This window comes from Pseudochaenichthys georgianus, chromosome 13, assembly GCF_902827115.2.
Source record: "Pseudochaenichthys georgianus chromosome 13, fPseGeo1.2, whole genome shotgun sequence".
Lineage (NCBI taxonomy): Eukaryota > Metazoa > Chordata > Actinopteri > Perciformes > Channichthyidae > Pseudochaenichthys > Pseudochaenichthys georgianus.
Window position 1 is genome coordinate 12,899,259 of NC_047515.1, and position 21,592 is coordinate 12,920,850.

A 21,592-nucleotide genomic window follows, 5' to 3' on the forward strand; every position below is an offset into this window, starting at 1 on the left:
AAGCAGACTAGCAGTGAGCTGTCTTCACTTGCTTGCTTAGTTTGTGGGATAAAAGCAGCCTTTTGTTGCTGAGCACCTGAGGTTATTTAGATTGTTTAAATGTTAAAACCACTATGCACAGCAAACACACCTTTCATATATCTGGCCTTTTTCCCCGTCAGCAGATATCAGCAGACCTTTGCCCTCACCCGTTTACTTAAGTGACAGGGATATGGCTTTATTGCTTCCCTGAAGGACTCTGCATGTCAATATACGATTTACTTGTCTGTTTAATAATTGCCCACTATAAATGAATTTCAGTGAAATATACTGCACCGGGCCCATCTTGCATCAGGTGCAGACCGCCAAACTGTTTGATGATGATAAATACTTTGTTGACATGAAACTGAGGGAAACTCCAGGTAAGTAAGATGTTTTAAAGAATTTAAAAAGAAGGGAAAACATTTTTGTTCATGTGACTCCTTTTGTTGCCCACTTTGTTTTCTGTTGACGTTGTTTTGTCTGCTTTTCGCAACCTTTCAAATGAATCTCCATTCACCGTCCCGCCTGCTAAACAGCAATTACTTTGAGAAACCAGGGACAGAGTTTGAGTCATGGACACCACCGGACTGGCATACCAAGTGAGAACCAGTTATTAGAGGATTCTCGATCAGATCAGTAGGCTATTGCTTTTCTTTGGTTAGTCGACATTGTTGATATGTTTTCTATTTACAGGCCAAGTTTCTAGGAGGAATAGCAGACCAACAACTACGTAACTGGGCTGCAAAAATCCATAATCTGTGGAAGTCCTTCGGCAGAAAGGTGAGCTGAGTGAAACGATTATTTGATTGGCCTAATTAAGTCTAACCTTAACTAATTTAATATATACATATGTGGGAATCTGACGTCATTGTCACCTGACGGTGTCACCTGATGCGGTTGGGCAGTAAGTGCAGAGTGTACACTGATAACAATCCCCTAAGCCATTTTCAGAACATTAAGCTGGGGGCCACTGAGCAAAGATGGGCAGCTCAATTAGCAGCTTTTGACTTCACTGTGCATTACAAACCTGGAAGAAACAATGGAAATGCTGACTCTCTCTCTCGCCAGTACAGTGACCAGGATGTGCCTCAAGAGCAGCCGAACCAACATGCCAACACCTCCTCAAATATTTCGCCTGACGTCGAGAAACCGGTGGTAGTGGCACAGCAGCAAATCGGAGTCTTCCCAAGCAGATCACCAGACGATCTGGCTACACTGCAAGGTGCTGACCTCACCATTGAAGTCTTTCTTTCATTCTGGAAAAGAGGAAAACCACCAAATAAGGAAGAGAGGTTACTACTCTCAAAGGATGTCAAGCGTCTTGTCCAGCAATGGGATCGCATCCTGGAAAAAGAGGGTGTACTGTATAGGCAGGTCACAGCCCCTCATGGGGAAGTCTATGCACAACTGCTTCTGCCCATGTGCCTGCACGAAGAACTTTTAAATAACCTCCACGACAAACATGGACACCAGGGGGTGCGACGGACCACTGACCTGGCCAGGCAGCGATGTTACTGGCCTGGTATGGGGGCTGATGTAGAGAACCACTGTCGGAGTTGCCAACGCTGTGTATTTCATTAAATTTCATTTCAAACCTTTATTTATACAGATAAATCCCATTGAGATCATTGATCTCTTTTTCAAGGGAGACCTGCTCAAGTAGTTCCACATGAAACATAAAAACATAAACAGAACAACAAAAGGACATCATGCATCATTTACATAATTATCCACATAAACAGGTACCAATAGCTTCCGATTGACTAGCATCCAACCGAGCTTTAAAAACATTTAGTGGCACCAGATTGTTCAGTTTCCATTTAATTTGCAGACTATTCCAAGACAGAGGAGCTGCGCATCTAAAAGCTGTATTCCCTAAGACAGTCCTAGCAGTTGGCACATTTAATAAAACCACTGCATTCGATCTCAGGCAGTAGCCACTTACAATTCTCCGAGAGATCAGGGAGCAAATATAAGATGGAAGTTTCCCTAACATGGCTTTGTATATAAAAATGTACCAGTGACTGAGCCTCCGTACAGTTAGTGAAAGCAAACCAGCCCTTGCATACAGGGTACAGTGATGGGTTAATGCTTTACAGTTTGTCACAAATCTCAGTGCACTGTGATATGCAGCATCTAACTTGACCAGGCAATTGGCAGGTGCATTCATATAGACCAGATCCCCATAGTCCAGCACAGGTAAAAAGGTCACAGTAGAGGCTTCTCAATACTCAAATTTCCCCTCCTCGACTCCTCGACTCCTCGGTCCTCCGGTAGTGACCCGGAAATGAATTTCAGCGCGCCATTTTGAAGGACGTCTCATTTCTCTAAATGCACACCGAGGACCGAGGATCGAGCATCGAGGAGGCTCTCTGGAGGAGCTATAACCGAGGATACACTGATGGTTCCTCCACGGCTCCTCCGCGGATGCATTTCCGGGAACGGTGGAGGCGTGACGCACGGCCGGAGTTATCTCAGCCAATGACAGCTCTGCATGCATCCCCTGGATATTATTTGAGAACCTGCTCTCATCGCAACGCGATGTTTACAGTGAGAACAGCTGTGAGGTCCTGCAGAAAGCAGAGCAGTGTGTAAAATATATATCACTCAGTATAACAGGCCTACTCTCTTTATTTGCTTTAGTTTAGTAGATATCTACAAAGAGTCCATATTTTTCTAAAACCATTTAGTGCTTCACATAATAAAATACACAACGGCTGTAGCCTGATTGCTTTAGCAGCTGTAGGTGTGTGTGGTACAGTATGTAGGTGTGTGTGGTACAGTGTGTAGGTGTGTGTTGTACAGTGTGTAGGTGTGTTGTACAGTGTGTAGGTGCGTGTGTTGTACAGTGTGTAGGTGCGTGTGTTGTACAGTGTGTAGGTGTGTGTGTTGTACAGTGTGTAGGTGCGTGTGTTGTACAGTGTGTAGGTGTGTGTTGTACAGTGTGTAGGTGCGTGTGTTGTACAGTGTGTAGGTGTGTGTTGTACAGTGTGTAGGTGCGTGTGTTGTACAGTGTGTAGGTGCGTGTGTTGTACAGTGTGTAGGTGTGTGTTGTACAGTGTGTAGGTGTGTGTTGTACAGTGCGCAGATGCCGCGGACAGACGGGTCTCAGTTAGTTTGATGTCCTTACTTTTAATACTTGCAAATACAACTTTTGGCCCGTAATTTCAATTCCCCATTTCAGCGACCAGAGAGAGAGGGGGGGGATATATCCAGTCTCTGACTGTGTTACGTTATTATGAGAGTGCTCTCATACTTTAAATTGTATAGATTTATATAAATATATTTGTGTGTGTCCCCGCATCTGTAGCCTGTTATTGTCTCATTATACCGCACTCTCAATGAATTCAAATAAAATATGTGGGGGAACAATGTTCAGCTAATCTAACAGAGATTATAAAATATGACAAAACACTCGACAGCTGATGCAGCTGTTGCCACGTAATAATGAACGGACGTCGCTTTAATATGACCGCTCAGAGGAGAGGAGTTCTCATTTCTTTAAACGTCTGCTGCTTCCCCTCCTCTCTCCTCGGTTCCCCTCCTCGGTCCTCCGCTCGCATCTCCTGTGGGTGGGTCTAAGTCTCGAGGAGGGGAGTCGAGGAGGGGAAATTTGAGTATTGAGAAGCCTCTAGTGACTAGCCTTTTCCTGGCCTCAAGCGAGAAATGGGACTTGTTCCTGTAGAAGAAACCTAGCCTAACCCTCAGTTTTTTTAGCAGGTTATTGACATGAAGTTTAAAAGAGAGACAATCATCAAGCCAGATACCCAGGTATTTGTAACAGGCAACAACTTCAAGTTTTGTTCCTTGCGTAGTTACAATATCTAAAACAGGCTCTGGTGTCTTTTTTGCTTTTGAAAAGAGCATTACCTTGGTTTTATCCACATTTAAAAGAAGCTTTAATTCAGAGAGCTGAGTCTGAATAGTGTTAAAAACAGCCTGTAATTTAACAACAGCCTCTTTAATGGAGGGACCTGCACAATACATCACAGTATCATCCGCATAAAAATGTAAAGTAGCTTCATCCACATTATCACCTAAACTGTTAATATATATGGAGAATAAAAGTGGTCCTAAAACAGAACCTTGTGGTACACCATCAGAAATGTTTAACCACTCAGAAGACAGTCCATCAAACTGAACACATTGGGACCTTTCAGAGAGGTAGTTCACAAACTACCCCACTGCAAGGCTGGATATGCCAATACTGAGTAGCCTCTGCTTTAAGATGCGATGATCAACGGTGTCAAACGCTTTGGAAAGGTCAATAAACAGAGCTGCACAACTCTGCTTATTATCTAAAATACTAGTAATGTCATTTACCACATTCATTGTGGCAGTGATGGTGCTGTGTTTCTTTCTGAATCCTGACTGATGTTTAGACAGGATATCATCTATATATAAAAACTCCTTTACTTGTTCACTCATAAGTCGTTCGAGCACCTTAGCCAGAACTGACAATTTAGAGATTGGCCTATAGTTATTTGTATTGTCGAAAGCTGTCCAGCCTGGGGTGAAGACCTACCAGGGTACTCTGTTGGCCACCCAACCAATGGAGATACTGGCCATAGATTTCACCTTGTTGGAGCCTGCAACTGACAGTAAAGAGAATGTGCTAGTCATGACCGACGTGTTCTGGAAATACACGCAGGCGGTGCCAACTAAGGACCAGACTGCTCTCACGGTAGTGAAAGTCCTAGTCGACAGCTGGTTCAACCGGTTCGGGGTACCAAAGAGAATACACTCTGATCAGGGGAGAAACTTTGAGAGTGCCCTCATCCGGCAGGTTTGCCAGTTATATGGGATTGAGAAGTCCAGGACTACGCCATACCATCCACAGGGAAATGGCCAATGTGAGAGATTCAACCGGACACTTCACGACCTGCTCCGATCTCTTCCCCCGGAGAAGAAGCGTGTATGGCCAAAGTACATCTCCCAGCTAGTGTGGGCATACAACACCTCGGCACATCGCTCGACTGGGAATACCCCTTATAGCTTAATGTTTGGTGTGCCACCACGGGTCCCTGCAGATTTTCTCTTGGGAGAAGGTACCCCAGAAGACACAACCAGGTCCTGGGATGAGTGGGTCCAGCAGCATCGGGAACGGCTACAAGTAGCAAGAGACTTGGCACGAAAGAACCTACAACAGGCAGCAGACTACCGACAGCAACATCACAACCAGCAGGCACGCGATGCAGGTTTTACAGAAGGACAGCTGGTCTACTTGAAGGATCATCAATGTAAAGGTCGTTGCAAGATCCAGGATGTCTGGTCACCAGTTCTTTATCTGGTGGTTAGAGTGCCCACTGAGTCTGGTGGGCCGTACACCATTACCAGAGCTGATGGCACTGCTGATGTTCGGCGGGTGCATAGGGCCGAGATGAGGGCAGCGCATCTTGAAATTCTACCATCTGCACCAATGACACCTAACCCATGTCTGTCGTCCAGCAACCAAGACATCCCTGCCAGTGACTCCGGCAGTAGTGAAGATGAAGAGATCCTGGGTTAGAGAAGTAAAAGAAGACTCCCTCAAAACCCTGATTCAACTCCACAGGATGTCCCACAGCCCTTCCCCAATAGAACATCCAGCACCCCAGGTTCAGTCAATGGCGATTCAATCATACTCCCTGGTAGGCAGGAGGCACTACCATTCCAAAGAGAGGCGTCAGCTCCCAGAAGAACAACCCGGTCTACTGCTGGAAGAAACCTAAACCCACATAACCTTCCAAGGTCCACAGTGACTAGCAACAACGCAATGGGTGTGGTGAGGGCGGCTGCTCCCTGGGTGCCTGAAATGGTTAATGCCCACTTGTTTAGACCCTGGTTGTGAGTAACTTGTCGTCGGGGCGACGACACTTTTTGATGGGGTGAATGTGGGAATCTGACGTTATTGTCACCTGACGCGGTCACATGACCGGTGACCAGGTAAACAGGAAGTCATAAAAAGTTTGCAGTCAGTTAAAAAAAAAAGTCTCTCTTGGCTGCTTGTCACTGGTCTTCTCCCTCTCACAAAGGTAGGAATAACAGTTTTAAGGTGGTTTTATGGTCTTTTAAATTAACTTATGCAAGTGGCTCATTTAGTTTGGTTTTATTAGGGCGAGTGCAAGACGAGAGTTTACCATTGACGGAGGGAAGCTCTCCCGACAGGCACAAGACTGGGCCTGTTATGAGTAATTTGCTTTTAAATGGGGTTTTTAAACCGACGTTTTTAATTGTGTTTTAAGCAACTTATTTATGTGTTTTACAGAGCTTAATGTACACAACCGGCCCAGCTACCCGGGATATTAAGCGACCATTTCCCCGTCAGGATTAAGCTGAGTTGGAAATCTACTCTGTGGAAGTATGCCTTGTTTTTAACTCTTTCATTTTATATTGAGTTAGTGAATGAGGCTGGAAACTAACATGTTATGTTGTTTCCTTTTCAAAAGGACCAGGCCAGCCACTGTCCTATAGTGTTTCTTGTGTATTTTCTTGTTCATTTTCTTCATGTGCAGTGTATGGCAGTATGATCATTTTATTATTTGTCGTAGGTTGCGCTCCTCTGCGGTGTCGGCCTGGGCCCGGGTGGAACGCTGCCTGCCTTCAGTGTAGGGACTGCATGGTGTGACACTTTCTTTTCTGTATGCTAAATATCTCACTGTTATTATTTTATAGATTGTGGTTTAAATATTGCATGCTTATGTTGTTTTGGTGTGTGGCTTTTCTTGTTTTTGTCCCTCACGATTAGCAGGCACTGCAACCCAGCGGACCGGGCCTGCCCAACTGAGGAGGGTAATTTAAATTTGAATTATATTTGCCATTTTTATACTTTACATGAATCGATATTTTAAACGGTTTCCAAACACTTGTTAAATAAAGCTGTGTTATGTTTTTGGAATTCATGCCTCTGTCATAATTGAACCGATTAAGGGAAGCTTTAAAATCGATCCACGACTTACATTTAGGATCCACGGGTTCCTCCTGCCCCTTAGCAGGAGGTGGCGTTGTCAGTGACTAGCTTTACATATGGCAACCTCAGTCACGGTTACCACACATATATTTAAGCAATGGCTCACGACAGGCCGTGGTATATGCTCATTATATCACAGCTAAGGGGCGTGGTTCGGTCCGACGCGAAAACGGTTACCAAGTGTGGCAATATGAAAGAAAAATACACACTCTAATTTAAATAGTTTTTATTAGTAAATAATGATGTTCAAAATAAAATAGTCCCTCTGTTGCCTTCTGCACGAAACATAGTGCGAGGTGGTTGCTATGCAACAACACTAACAGCTAGCGAACATATTAGACAGAGAGCGTTGATCCATTTAATTATTTGGCTATTTATTTACATTAATTTGTATGTTGCCGTTTATTGTGCACCCACTGAAAAACCGTCCAGCATCAGTAGAATGGCTTACGTGGTTACTTGTATAGGTTGAGGTTGTTCTAGGCTGCTGCTCGGCGTGGTGAGAATATTGCTCTACTTTCTCCGGTCCCCGAGATTCGGCTTCCAGTAGCTCTGGAGAGAGCTTTCGCACGTGTGGCCACTAACGGTCATAATTTCTCTGCTTTGTTTCAAGACCCGCATCAGAAAGCTTTTGAATGGTGGTACTTTTCCAGTTGGTCTACCTGCTCTTCACGTAGCTCTGCATGTCGTCGTTTAGGTGCTTTTGTTTTATGGAGATAGGCACTCCTCAATCCACTCCTCCATAGTAAGACCCCCCGGAGGTCGAAGTTAATCTTAAATGTTTCCATTTTATGCTTTGTAAATTTGTTTCGTAACGGAATTAATGTAAATATATTTATAAAACTGACAAGTCAAATCAAGCAATCTGATTGGTCGATAGTGTTTTTGCGGACCTCTTTGATTACAGATTTGAAAACATCGTTGCTTGCTTTAAAAGTAGCACAATTCATTATGTCAAACCTTGGAAAGTATCTAGATATCCCTGCCCTAATGCCAAAGGAACTGCACACTGAATATGTTTTGCAGTTTGATGTCTATGTCTGGACCGCTGCGTAAAAAGGAGGGTTTCTGCCCCGTTACTTCTCCGCTGCTTTCTTGTTCCAGTTCCAGCCTAACGGTGGGTATAGGCTACTGTTTTTCTCTGACGCGGAGGGATACTGACTTGTTGTGAAAAGTAATTTACAATTCTACCGGTGGTATACGCTCAGTATATCATGGCTAAGAACCAATCAGATTGCTTGATTTGACTTGTCCGTTTTATAAAAGAAAAGAAACTAAATTAGATACTGCGTTCAGTTTCTGTGATGTGAATTATTAGACTGTCATTACAATTAATACCTTGGGGGGTTTGTTCTTTGTTGGACAAAGCAAGCTATTATATAAAGTTCAGATAAAACTATACTTAGTAGCCTAATAGTTTACATAAAGAGGAAAGCGCACATCAAATCAATACACAGCCATGGTAAGTACCATCATTTTAAAGGTAAGTCCACAAGCGTATAACGCGTAGATGCCTTTATGTATATCGAGGTTGAAGCATCCACTTACACTTGAGTCTAAAGCCTGCTGAAGAATGATGTCTCTTCCAGATCCGCACGGGTGTCAAAGATCACCCCGAGCTCTACTCGCAGATATACACCCCGCACCTGGTTGTTGTGCCTGGGGGGCGCTTCAGGGAGCTCTACTACTGGTGAGTGAAGGATGAAGGCTGTCTCTCAGCTGTCTGGGAGAAAAGACTCTCTGGGTCAGACCCAGGTAGGGGTCTCTGCTGAAAGCCCAGCTTGGTGCCGTGTGCAGACAGTGATGTTCACCTCTCTGTGCCCAACAGGGACTCCTACTGGGTCATCAACGGCCTCCTGCTGTCGGAGATGACAGACACGGCACACGGGATGATTCAAAACTTCCTCTACCTTTTCAACAGGTGAGCCTTAAAGCAAGTTTCATCTCTCACTTAGAAGTCCACCGCACTGCAGATAACATCCTAAGTTGTACACGTTGGATGTGGAACTCTCCAGGGGGGGGATTTCGTGATTTGTGCATTAACAGATTTCACAATTTCACAGATATGGATTCATTACAAATGGTGGTCGGATTTACTATGAAAGGCGCAGCCAGCTTCCATTCCTCACTCTAATGGTGGACAGTTACTATCGAGCTACCATGGATAAAGAGTTTCTCAGGTGATAATATGGCCAAGCTGATGTCCTGCACCACACATTATCATTTTTCAGCTGCATCTCCTCCAAAATAGAAAGAAAAAGGCATAATAAACATCAGAACCTCAGTGCTCCTATCTTTCTGTGCCTACAGTTTGTTTCTCCTAACATGCTTATTTAGAAAGACACACACAACGTAATGCTATGGGGTCCTATTATTATGCTTTTTGAGGTTTTCGCTTTCCTGTAGTGTTATATATCCCCCCCTCCTCCATTGGACTCCTTTGTTTACTCCTGTAACATAGTGACATCACAAGATATCACTCGGACATCTATTGTCTAGCGCTCCCTTACATTGAACGTGAAGTCCTGCTAAGGCGCAGGACATCACGAAGCATGCAGTTGACCAATCACAACAGAGCCGTCCAGCTAACCAATCAGAGCAGACTGGGCTCTGGTTTCAGACAGAGGGTGAAAAGAGGTTCTGCAGCATGAGAAAAATAACGAGCTTTTTGAACATTAAAGCATGTAAACATGTCACAGATGAGGCACAGAATACAAATATGAAACCTGACAATTAGCATAATTTGATCACTTCAAAGACTGTGAACAGTAGTTTAATGAAATGTTTTTCCCTCCTGTCTGTACTCACTTCACATTTGACTATTTTAGAGGAGCTTTGCCCGCTCTGGAGCAGGAGTACCACTTCTGGATGCAGAACCGCTGTGACGCTGAACGGGGCTGAGCATGTACTGAACCGGTATCATGTGCAGGTGGGCTGCCCCAGGTACACCTGAATAAATCCAGAGTAAATAATGAACAATTGTAAGATGTCTTTGGTATGTAGAGTTGGCCTTCACTTCACTTTGTTTTCTTTCAAGGCCTGAATCGTGCACAGATGATCTGGAATTAGCTGAAGGACTTACTGAAGGTAAAGGCTTTATTGCCGTTCATATTCTGCTGATTGAATAAATATTTTCGAGAAGGGCTATGGTCTTGGTTTTATTCCATGAGAGATGGACTTAAGGGTATTGCTGAAGGGTGTACTGTAGTATTATAAGCTCTCCCCAACAGAACAATTATTCAAGGATCATTTGTGCCAAACATATCCACTCAGAAAATGAATCAGTACCCTGTTTTAATGAATAAACATTCATTATTTAACATTGACCCTGAACCATTATTTTAAGAGAAGCTGTTCGAAGGGGTAATACTCTTTTTCAAGATGCTAAAGAAATACAAATCCGAAATGTGTTTGCAGTGCACAGATTCCTGAAAATGTTTTCCTTTTATGTAAGAATATATTTAATAATAACAAATAGTCATGGTCATTTAGTTATTTTCTCCGTCTTGAAAGAGATTCTATTTTCTCTAAAGCTCGTAGTAAAAAAATGAAACAAACATGTTTTTCAGAGGGTGCATATTTAGCGTTTTCCACATCCACTTAACAAACATGACACACAGAATAAGTACAACACTTTGGATGCTGATTTGTTGTGGCTCCACTGTTTTTTTTCTTGCCTTCAGACCGCAAGGAGCAGCTGTGGATGGAACTGAAAGCGGGTGCAGAGTCTGGTTGGCACTTCACATCCCGCTGGTATGTAGATCGTGATGGGCACAACAACGGCACCCTGGGGGACACCAGAACCAGCCAAATCCTGCCAACTGACCTTAATGCCCTGCTGTGCCTCACTGAGAAGACTCTTGCTTCATTTCACAGGATACTGGGCAAGTACTTGAACATCATTTGACCTTGGCACTAACTTTTCTTTGCCTGCATAGTTCTTTTAGCCCCAAACTGCTGGTGCGTAATGATGTGCTGTTTCCTGACAGGTGATGGTGACTCAGCCGCACAGTATGACCAGGCAGCCGCCCGCAGACTGGAGGCCATAGAGTCTTTGCTGTGGGATGCTGAGAGAGGAGCCTGGTTTGACTTCGACCTGGTGACACACTCCAAACACTTTGAGTTTTACCCATCCAACCTGGCACCTGTTTGGGCCCAGTGCTATTCTGGGCCTGAGATGGGAGAGAAGGCAGTACAGTATCTAAAGGTTGGTAGTAATTCTTGGCTTCATTGTGGTCGCAAATATATTCACAGATATATTATAAACAATCAATAATGTTATTGGTCAAGTGTTTATCTGAAGGGTTGTTTCATCCAAATTACAAAAGATGCACTTTTTTCCAACTTATCTCATATGGTAACTACAGCAGCTATGGCCCACTGTATGTTTAGTTTCTTTCTAACTTATTTAGAGAAATTTGTCTCTGAAATATTTGCTGTCACCTTAGCGTCAACATCCACCTCGGAAAAGTAAAGCCAATAGCGGGCAAGGCAAGTTTATTTATATAGCACCTTTCAACACGAGGCAATTCAAGGTGCTTTACAAAAATGAAAGACATTCAGACAAAGGCATTTAAAAACAGTAAAAGATAATAAAAGAAACATTAAAAAAAAAATACATGAATACAAAGTTACAGTGCAGTTTAAGATATGAATAGTTCACACAGAAGTTCCACTTTACTGATGAACACAACGGCTCAGTTTCAATTAAAAGCGGCGACAAAAAGATAAGTCTTCAGCCTGGATTTAAAAGTAGTCAGAGTTGCAGCGGACCTGCAGGTTTCTGGGAGTTTGTTCCAGATATTTGGAGCATAATAACTGAACGCTGCATGGGGAGTCTCTACTGGTTCCGAAAAAGTCAGATTGTATAGAAGTCTATGAGAAAATGATCCACTTCTCTCTCACGTCTCACATCGGTAAACATTTTCCTGACAAAGTTTATGGTCTAAAGCACTGGTTTCAAGTCGAAGTTCATTTTGTAAATGATGGTCCCATGTTTTAAAACAAGGTAAGTGTAAAGCAGAATGGTAATTTTAGCTTGTGGCTACCTTGTGATTCTCATGTTGCTATTACGTTGTAGTTCGTGTTTTCAGCTCATGAAAGTACATTTTTACATTTTGCTCCCCTAAAAATATTTTGTTTTTGTTCTACCCTCTTTTTGTCACTTTGAATCCTAAAGACCAAGTTGGCATTGGAAAAAATGCCTGAACTAAAATAACAAAACCCAACGCTGTGTCGGTGACTATAGAGGCTTCTCAATACTCAAATTTCCCCTCCTCGACTCCTCTCGGTCCTCCGGTAGTGACCCGGAAATGAATTTCAGCGCGCCATTTTGAAGGACGTCTCATTTCTCTAAATGCACACCGAGGACCGAGGATCGAGCGTCGAGGAGGCTCTCTGGAGGAGCTATAACCGAGGATACACTGATGGTTCCTCCACGGCTCCTCCGCGGATGCATTTCCGGGAACGGTGGAGGCGTGACGCACGGCCGGACTTATCTCAGCCAATGACAGCTCTGCATGCATCCCCTGGATATTATTTTAGAAACTGCTCTCATCGCAACGCGATGTTTACAGTGAGAACAGCTGTGAGGTCCTGCAGAAAGCAGAGCAGTGTGTAAAATATATATCACTCAGTATAACAGGCCTACTCTCTTTATTTGCTTTAGTTTAGTAGATATCTACAAACAAAGAGTCGATATTTTTCTAAAACCATTTAGTGCTTCACATAATAAAATACACAACGGCTGTAGCCTGATTATGCTTTAGGAGGTGTAGGTGTGTGTGGTACAGTGTGTAGGTGTGTGTGTGGTAGGTTACAGTGTGTAGGTGCGTGTTGTACAGTGTGTCGGTGTGTGTTGTACAGTGCGCAGATGCGGCGGACAGACAGGTCTCCGTTGGTTTGGTGTCCTCTGCTTACTTTTAATACTTGCAAATACAACTTTTGGCCTGTAATTTCAATTCCCCATTTCAGCGACCAGAGAGAGGGGGGGGGGGGGGGATATATCCAGTCTCTGATTGTGTTACGTTATTATGAGAGTGCTCTCATACTTTAAATTGCATATATTTATATAAATATATTTGTGTGTGTGTGTGTGTCCGCATCTGTAGCCTGGTATTGTCTCATTATACCGCACTCTCAATGAATTCAAAGTAAATATGTGGGGGAACAATGTTCAGCTGATCTAACAGAGATTATAAAATATGACAAAACACTCCAGCTGATGCAGCTGTTGCCACGTAATAATGAACGGACGTCGCTTTAATATGACCGCTCAGAGGAGAGGAGTTCTCATTTCTTTAAACGTCTGCTGCTTCCCCTCCTCTCTCCTCGGTTCCCCTCCTCGGTCCTCCGCTCGCATCTCCTGTGGGCGGGTCTAAGTATCGAGCAGGGGAGTCGAGGAGGGGAGTCGAGGAGGGGAAATTTGAGTATTGAGAAGCCTCTTTTGTATGTGACTATGTCGATTGAGATAAACTTAACGTCATTTCGATCTCTCTGTCTGTAAACACAAACTGAGTAAGATAACATGGTGAAAACAGTCTAAATTAACAATCGGGATGGAAATGTTCAGATTTCCAAAGGGAGGTTCTGTGAATAAATAAAAAATCAAGAACCGAAATAATTGAACTATTCACATCTTAGACTGCACTGTAACTTTGATCTTTTAATGTTTATTTTATTAGCTTTTCTTTTTAATGACTGATTTTAAATGCCATTTTCTTCATGTCTTTCATTTTTTGTTTTTCTTTTAATGTTTCTTTTATCTTTTACTGTTTTTAAATGCCTTTTATCTGAATGTCTTTCATTTTTGTAAAGCACCTTGAATTGCCTGGTGCTGAAAGGTGCTATATAAATAAACTTGCCTTGCCTAAGATTGACATTAAAGTTGACTTTGACTTATCAGGAACAATTCTTTTGTTGTCTTCATCAGAACCCTTTCCCATCCTACCCTTGCCTTGGATTATCATCCAGGATATTGACAAATGCATTCAAAACTGACTAGATACCAATTGGTGTTAGTAGGAAAATACATTATGGGACCACTTTATTAGGTGCAGCTGTAATTGAGTTTTTACTGAGGTCATAATTAAAGATGGTGTGTAATGGACTTCATTATATTGAAAGGTCCTATTTAAATACACAAGGGTGCAGGACATTAGAAACTTACCAGCCTTGAATATAAGAAGTCCTGTATAATTACATCAAAGTCTTCTCACACCTTTTTAAACATCAAATTCAAGGACTTTCAGGACTATACAGGCACAATTCTTTCAAATTCAAGGGCATTGTTTGTGATTATTTTACGAGATCTAGAGGCTCCTTTTTAATGTAGCTTCATTGTGTTTTCATGTAAATGTATTTTAATGTGTCCCGTCTGCATGTGATGTGTTGCTATGGTAAGATGGTGGTGCGATCGTTTCCCTCAAAGAACAATAAATGTGATTTCATATTTTCATATTTCATGAATCCTGACTACTAAGAAGCCCACCTCGTAGGACATTACACATGCCTTATAAACTGCTCATGTCCTCCAGCAGATGGCACACACACTGCACTGGTTTCATCTGCATGCTCTCATGGTTGCTATTCTCCGTGTGTACAGAGCAGCGGTGCTCTCCAGTTCCCCAATGGAGTTCCGACGTCCCTGAGAGAGTCTGGGCAGCAGTGGGACTATCCCAACGCATGGCCTCCTTTGCAACACATGCTCATCGAGGGTAGGTAGCAGTTAATTGATTTGCTGCTAACCTTCTTGAAATGTGTAATAAATCTTATCCAATTGTTCCACTAGTTCTGTTTTTTTTTTTGAAGAATCATTTCTAAAGAAGCACAGCGGTTTAAGGTCTAATTTGAGGCTGCTTGCATCCACTCCCTTAAACATCTAATCAATCCAAAGTTATAATTATGTGAATGTTGCCTAGATGCATTGTGTGTGTTCTTGAAGTCTAACAAACATGGTTTATGCATTTTCCCCTCTCATTGAACACTTGCAACAAAAAAATATTTTCTAGAAATGTTAAAGGAGCCCTTACATTTTTGTATTGGTTCTCCCGTTCCTGTAGTGTTTTTTTTGTGTGCATGTAAATGGTCTGCAAAGGCTAAAATCCCAAAGTTTGGTCTTGTCTGTGTGACACATGATCAGAGAGTAGTTTGAGTTCTGGCGCTCAAAACTTCTTAGTTGCTTAAATCTGTATCGGAATGACTGTCCTGTAGATTTTTTTATGAAAATGTTTACCATGCAATCCCAGCCAAAAGGGCCATGACAAGAAAACTAACCTTAATGCGGAGAGTTAGCTAGTTGGGTCTGTGTTATGATGGAAACTTTCTTGTATTTCCAGGTTTATCCAAACTGCCTTCAGAGGATGCTAAACAGCTAGCATTTGATTTAGCCCAGCGTTGGATCAAGACAAACATGAAGTATGAAGCCATGTTTGAAAAGGTGAGTCTTGTAAATGAATATCCTCGGTAAGTGCTATGTTGACTGAGAAAGCTGTGTACGCCCAGGAAATATAATAAGAAAAAAACATGGAGTAATTCTAACTAGTGTGAAAGCTGGCAACAACTTTTTTACAGCTTTGCCCATACCATTTTTACAATAAAAGGCCAACTTAAATTCACTTAGCATTTTGCTAAGCGGCAACAAAAAAGACTTGCTCACAATAGGCGACGTACATCATACTTCTATGCTCTCTCGACCCTGCTGGTGTTGGTGTTTTTTTGCAGTTTATATTCAGGAGCACTCCTCTGTCCAAGTGAGAAGTCAAACTTTCACTCGAAGTAAAACACTCCGTAGGCGACGGCATCCAACAAAAACAGCCCAAACTGACATCCATTGAAGCAGAATGATTTTGTTCTTTAGCCTTTGGAGCACAATTTGAGCAAATGCACCACCATTCAAAGTTCTCTCTCAGCACGTCAGGTACAGGAGGCTCCCTGCCAGACATTTCATCCTAACTGCAGCCACACCTTCGGGCTCTCTACGCTGCAATTATTCGGCGAATAAATACCGTTGCACTCTTTTTTGGCCTAACCTTTCGATTGTTTAAGTGTTTGCAATACAATGGAAACGAATTGGTTATATTTTTCAACTGCTTCCACAGCATGCCCCCTGTCTAGAAAACAAAGCAGAGTGTAGTTTTTCCCCTTTTTCCAACTATGTCACTGTAACGTCACATGACTGCTGGATGCAGCATAACACAACAGATTTTAGATTGGAACCCAGCTATCCCTGTTAAAATACCACTCACTGAGGAATCTATTGCTTCAATTGAAATATCCATCAAGCCTGATTGTACATCCGCGTAAGATGTGGCGGATTTCTCCAAATGTGTCACAGCATGTCAGCGGATATGTAGCACAGTGATAACACAGCTGGCTCAGAATGCGTTTCCTTCCTCCCAACACAGTATGATGTGTGAACCTGGTGGTGGAGGCGAATATGAAGTTCAGGTATTTTCTTTCATGTGCTGAGGGTGTAGAACTAATGTGCTTATAGTCTCATTTCATGCAGAGCCCTGCTAATTCTTTCTACATTTGCATGCTCATGTACGCGTATACTCCTCCTCACTTCTTCGTCATTATCATCTTCTTTCTGTACAATCTTCTACTCCGTTGGGTGTTGTTTTCTACTTTACATTTTGTATTAGCATTTCCTTCAGACAAATTGAACATTTGTTTTATTTCTAAGTGTCTAAATACAAAATGAATGTGTTGCTGTGTGTGTGGCTTGGTTTCGGTTGGACCAATGGTGTGGCCCTGCAGCTCCTGGACCAGTACGGGGCCACTCTCACCTCAGGAGGCAGCCGAGTGTTGTCTGGCCTCCTGCTGCCACTGGTCATCTCAGCCACTGTCATGCTCCAGTGAATCAGAGGTGACACAAAAAAACCTGACTGGAGGTTGGATTTTATTACCCTCGACAAGGAGGTTATGTTTTCCGCTTTGCTTGTCAGCAGGATTACAGAAAATCTACTGGTCCTGAATTCTATAAAACCCAGTGTAATGGTTTGGCATGATCAACCAAAGATCAACCGTTACAATTTGGAGCAGATTAGCCTTTGCGAAGCTCTTTGCTCTTTGAATTATTTCTGATTTCACTGCACTACATCACTCCTGTGTACTGACAACTTCAAACACACATTAAAAAGAAAAGAAAGACTAAATTGTGCATATTTTACTTTCACAAGATTTAATATTTTTCAAAATCATATATAATCAGGAGGAAACTGGATAAGATCTTTCATAAACTAAGAATTCCTTTGATGAATATTTTAGTATTTATCCTCAGAGGTAATTGATCCCTGGAAACATCAGAAGATGCAGATCATGTCGGCACTTCTGGACTCTCTCCGACAGGCTGATGCTCGCTGCTGCTCGGATTACAACATTAATTCCTCCCAGATATTGAACCGACATTACCAACAGTTATTCACCTAATTCAATTATAAACTTTATTGCTGTGCTGCAGCTTAACTCACTCTGATGCCTTTTTATTTGCATGCAAACTAGAGTTGGAAGATCATGTGAGCAATAAAATGCAGAGTGAAAACATTGATGTTTACAACAGTCTTTATTATGTTGGATTCCTTTAGACACTTTTAATACATATTTACAAATCAACCAAGCATTTCCTGATTACAATGCTGGTAATCTAGTGTTGGCAGTGTGTACAAATTCATAACTGTCTTTGGCAGGATTGTATCTTCCTACGCACCCCTCGCCCAAGAGCTTATTAGACAACACTCGATACAACATTGCATAAAATGAACCATGTTTTTCTTATGATAGTTTGATGCAAAACACAACACGTCTGACCACAATAAAACATATATTTCCTGTGGCTAGCAGTAGGATGTTTGGTCTGCCCATTTCCACAATTAAAGAGTATACTTGAGCATTGTGGGTAATCGTGTCATTTCTCCTTAAACTCCGGTCCTCAAGACAAAGCTCAAATGTCAAAGATTTGGAAATGTTATGAAGGAACTGAAAATATTTTATTGTATCATAGAGGGACAAGAAAGAATTTAAAAGAACAAAATATTTACAACTGTTTATATGAGTGGCTAATCACCTGGAACTTAGTCATTGTATTATCTTTAGCTTAGAATTAGCACTTATGATCTACACATAGATAATTCAACAGTCACATTTCTACAGTAGCCCAGAAGGGACAAACCAAACTCTGGCTCTAATATGAGCCTTTCTCACTTTAACGTCACCTGAAGGCTAGTTGGTTGCAATCTTCACCCTCATCGCTGGATCCCACTACGCACTGCACCCTACGCACTGCACCCTACGCACTGCACCCTACGCACCGCACCCTACGCACCGCACCCTACGCACCGCACCCTACGCACCGCACCCTACGCACCGAACCCTACGCACCGAACCCTACGCACCGAACCCTACCCACCGAACCCTACGCACCGAACCCTACCCACCGAACCCTACGCACCGAACCCTACGCACCGAACCCTACCCACCGAACCCTACCCACCGAACCCTACCCACCGAACCCTACCCACCGAACCCTACGCACCGCACCCTACGCACCGAACCCTACGCACCGCACCCTACGCACCGCACCCTACGCACCGCACCCTACGCACCGCACCCTACGCACCGCACCCTACGCACCGCACCCTACGCACCGCAATAAGAAACAAAGAAAAGTCAACATTAATGCCATCCCTGATTGTTCCCTGCAAATCATTCTGTCTTTGGCATTTCTGCTCACATCAATAGGGAAATGCAGATCAAGCATGAAATAAGGTCCATATAGATATTCAAATGGTTTTCCAAAAAAAGTAATGAGAAATGTGCTTCTTAAAGAAGAAAATGTATCCCTCTTGGCTGCGAAGATATGAGGCCTTAGCAGGGATTTCACTGCATCTCACTCTTTAGCATGAGTGCACACCACAGATTGACTGTGCAACTTAAATGGGCAAAAGGCCAATAGGTGCAGTGGTCCGTGCAACCCCAAATATCACACTCTAGTAATATGCTATTTCAGTTCTCCATCTACAAGCCCTATCTTATATTTTGTATCTCCATGCATAACTGTTACACCCACACAGTGGCAGCCGTGTGTATAATGCTGTTTTTATAGAGGTTTAAGCAGCAGGCAGCAGTCATTATGTGTTCAGCCCTCGCTAACAGCAGTAACTCAAGTAGAACCTGCTCCTTTTGATAACTTGCACATTACCATAACGTTTTAACAGAAATGTGTTGTGTTCAGTTAATGGGATGGAGCTGGAGGGTGGCATAAGTTGTCCGGCAGTTAAGTGACGTCGAGGTGAAGCTACAATGTTTTTAATTACACAAACCTGAGGATGTCATTCTGAGCAGCGAGTTCCATGGGCGGTCCATGAATTGTAGAGCAGCAGTGACGAGTGCATTACATGTTGTTGAGGAAGTAAAGGTCAGGGTGTCTTGTCCTCAACAGTCATCCAGTAACTGCTGCTGCATACAAACTAGATTACACACACACAACTTATTCTTCAGAAAGGGCATCACATTTTAGATGTACGAGGCTTTATGGAAAATGTACTTAAGAGATAACAGAAATTACATTAAGATATGTTAATAAGTAGCTGCTATTTGCTAAATAGGCTTTTTCTGTTATTAAAGGGACCATATTCTGCTTATTTTCAGGTCGGTATTTGTATTTAGTGCCTCTACTGTGACATGTCTCCATGCTTTAATGTTCAAGTCTTTATTTTTCTCATACTGCCCGTACTGCAGCACCTCGTTTCACCCTCTGTCTGAAACCAGAGCCCAGTCTGCTCTGATTGGTTAGCTAGGCGTCTCTTCTTTGATTGGGCAACTCCTTAGAGATGTCACACCCCTTAGCCTATCACGTACAATGTGCTGGAGCTCTAGATAATAGAAGCGTGAGTGTTACGTAATGATGAATACTGGTATCTCTAGAAGTATTATTTTCTGTATAGACCTCTGGCTTAGAAAAAATTGGCTATGGCAGTCCACGATTTCCATGATGACAATAGGATGCGGGATTGTTTGCATGAATGTGGGAAATCTTATCAAACAGCTATGAAAAGTAGGTTAATTGTATCTCTGGATGTCTGTGTAGCTTTAGACCGAGGCCAGACCTTCATTATTGTTCCCTGGCTCAGTCTTCACTCGCCTGCAGCACACATCACAAAGACTGCTCGTTATCCACTCAGTCCTCCTGCTGGCCCTGAGTCCCACTCGCTGCTGCAGGAACCCTGCTCTGCACTGCCTGGATAATCCCTGCCCCACCCACCTACACCCCTGCAGTCTGTGAAACCCCACAATTGGGATGTGCAGGTAGGCTGTCCGTCTGTCCTCTGATGAACAATCGGAGAGCCAGAGAAGTTTCCTTCGCTCTCACCGACTCCATCTCAATATGCATAATCGATGGCTCATCGAGGGATCATGCCGGTGTTCCTGTGTAATGTATTTCCCTAATTATGACCGTAGTTTGCCTGTAGTTTAGCAGCTAAATTGTTTGGAGCCAACTCCTTGACCTCTAAACTGGAAGGATTGGCTAACTGGAGGGATTATCCGGATATATGAGACAGCTTAGTAATATTGATTCTGCACAGTCCGGAGATATCAGGCCTTTTTTAAATCAATAACTCTTGAGAATTTGCGGCAATAGAATTCTCCTGCTCTGGATGGGATTTTAATAATTCCATTTGATGGAAGGAAAAGTGATCAGTGACAGAAAATGTGATAATGTCGGGATTAGCAAGAGAGCAAACTAGCGGGCAGCTTGTCCGTAGCTCCAGGCAATGTGTACTGCCATCATAACAACCAACAAACATTTCCATTTTATTTTCTTATCAAATGACCATCAAAAACCGAAATTCCGTTTTTACTCCCATTGATAAGGGGGGGGGGGGGGGGGGAATAATGACTTATCATTGTACCTGATAAGTCTAAGAAGCGGGACATCTCTAAGCGGGTTGACCAATCACAACAAAGAAGCCCAGCTAACCAATCAGAGCAGACTGGGCTCTGGTTTCAGACGGAGGGTGAAAAGAGCTTTTGAACATTAAAACACAGAAACATGTCACATGTAGAGACATAACATTCAATGATCAAACCTGATAATTTGGTCCCTTTAATACTCACACATCGACAGTGCGGGCACAAGCAACTCTACATCCGTCATCACATTTTGAGTCAATATGTAACACATCTTTTCCCAACTGTGTCTTGTAAGAAAAAAACGTCCCCTTGGTTCCCTTATGTGGGTAATTTCCAGACATCTCAGAAGGATGGGCACAGTTTGACTATTTGATGTCCTCCCGTTGAAAACATTAAGGAACTGTTACCCAAACGTGCCACTGCGAGGCGGCAGAGCTCTTTGTTGTATTGGATGATACGCCTTGTTCTCCCAGTCATACTATTTCGTTATTGTGGGCAAACAATCAATAAGAACACCTCAAAGGCCGATCACCATTTGCAGTGTGACACAGTGTCCTCTCCCGCTGCTGGCTTTTACCAGACGCTTAACACGGTGGAAGAAAAACAAATCACATTCTAGGAGTTTGTCTTTGAATACACTTTTGTACTTTGATCCCAAAGCCAAGAGAATCACAAACCATATTTCACAGTGATTTTTCCATTATCCAGCTG

General features: G+C 42.9%; 1 protein-coding gene across 1 annotated transcript; it reads left to right on the forward strand.

The window, feature by feature from the left end:
• The first annotated feature begins 289 nt into the window (after nucleotides 1–289).
• On the forward strand, nucleotides 290–16,831 carry treh (trehalase (brush-border membrane glycoprotein)). The gene is given in 17 exon segments (XM_034096848.1): nucleotides 290–399; nucleotides 488–553; nucleotides 555–630; nucleotides 715–801; nucleotides 8,560–8,660; nucleotides 8,799–8,891; nucleotides 9,034–9,150; nucleotides 9,799–9,849; nucleotides 9,851–9,913; nucleotides 10,008–10,057; nucleotides 10,654–10,854; nucleotides 10,960–11,177; nucleotides 14,574–14,685; nucleotides 15,307–15,407; nucleotides 16,375–16,382; nucleotides 16,384–16,416; nucleotides 16,693–16,831. Coding segments are annotated over 17 exon segments (1,626 nt in total).
• Nucleotides 16,832–21,592: the final 4,761 nt, after the last annotated feature.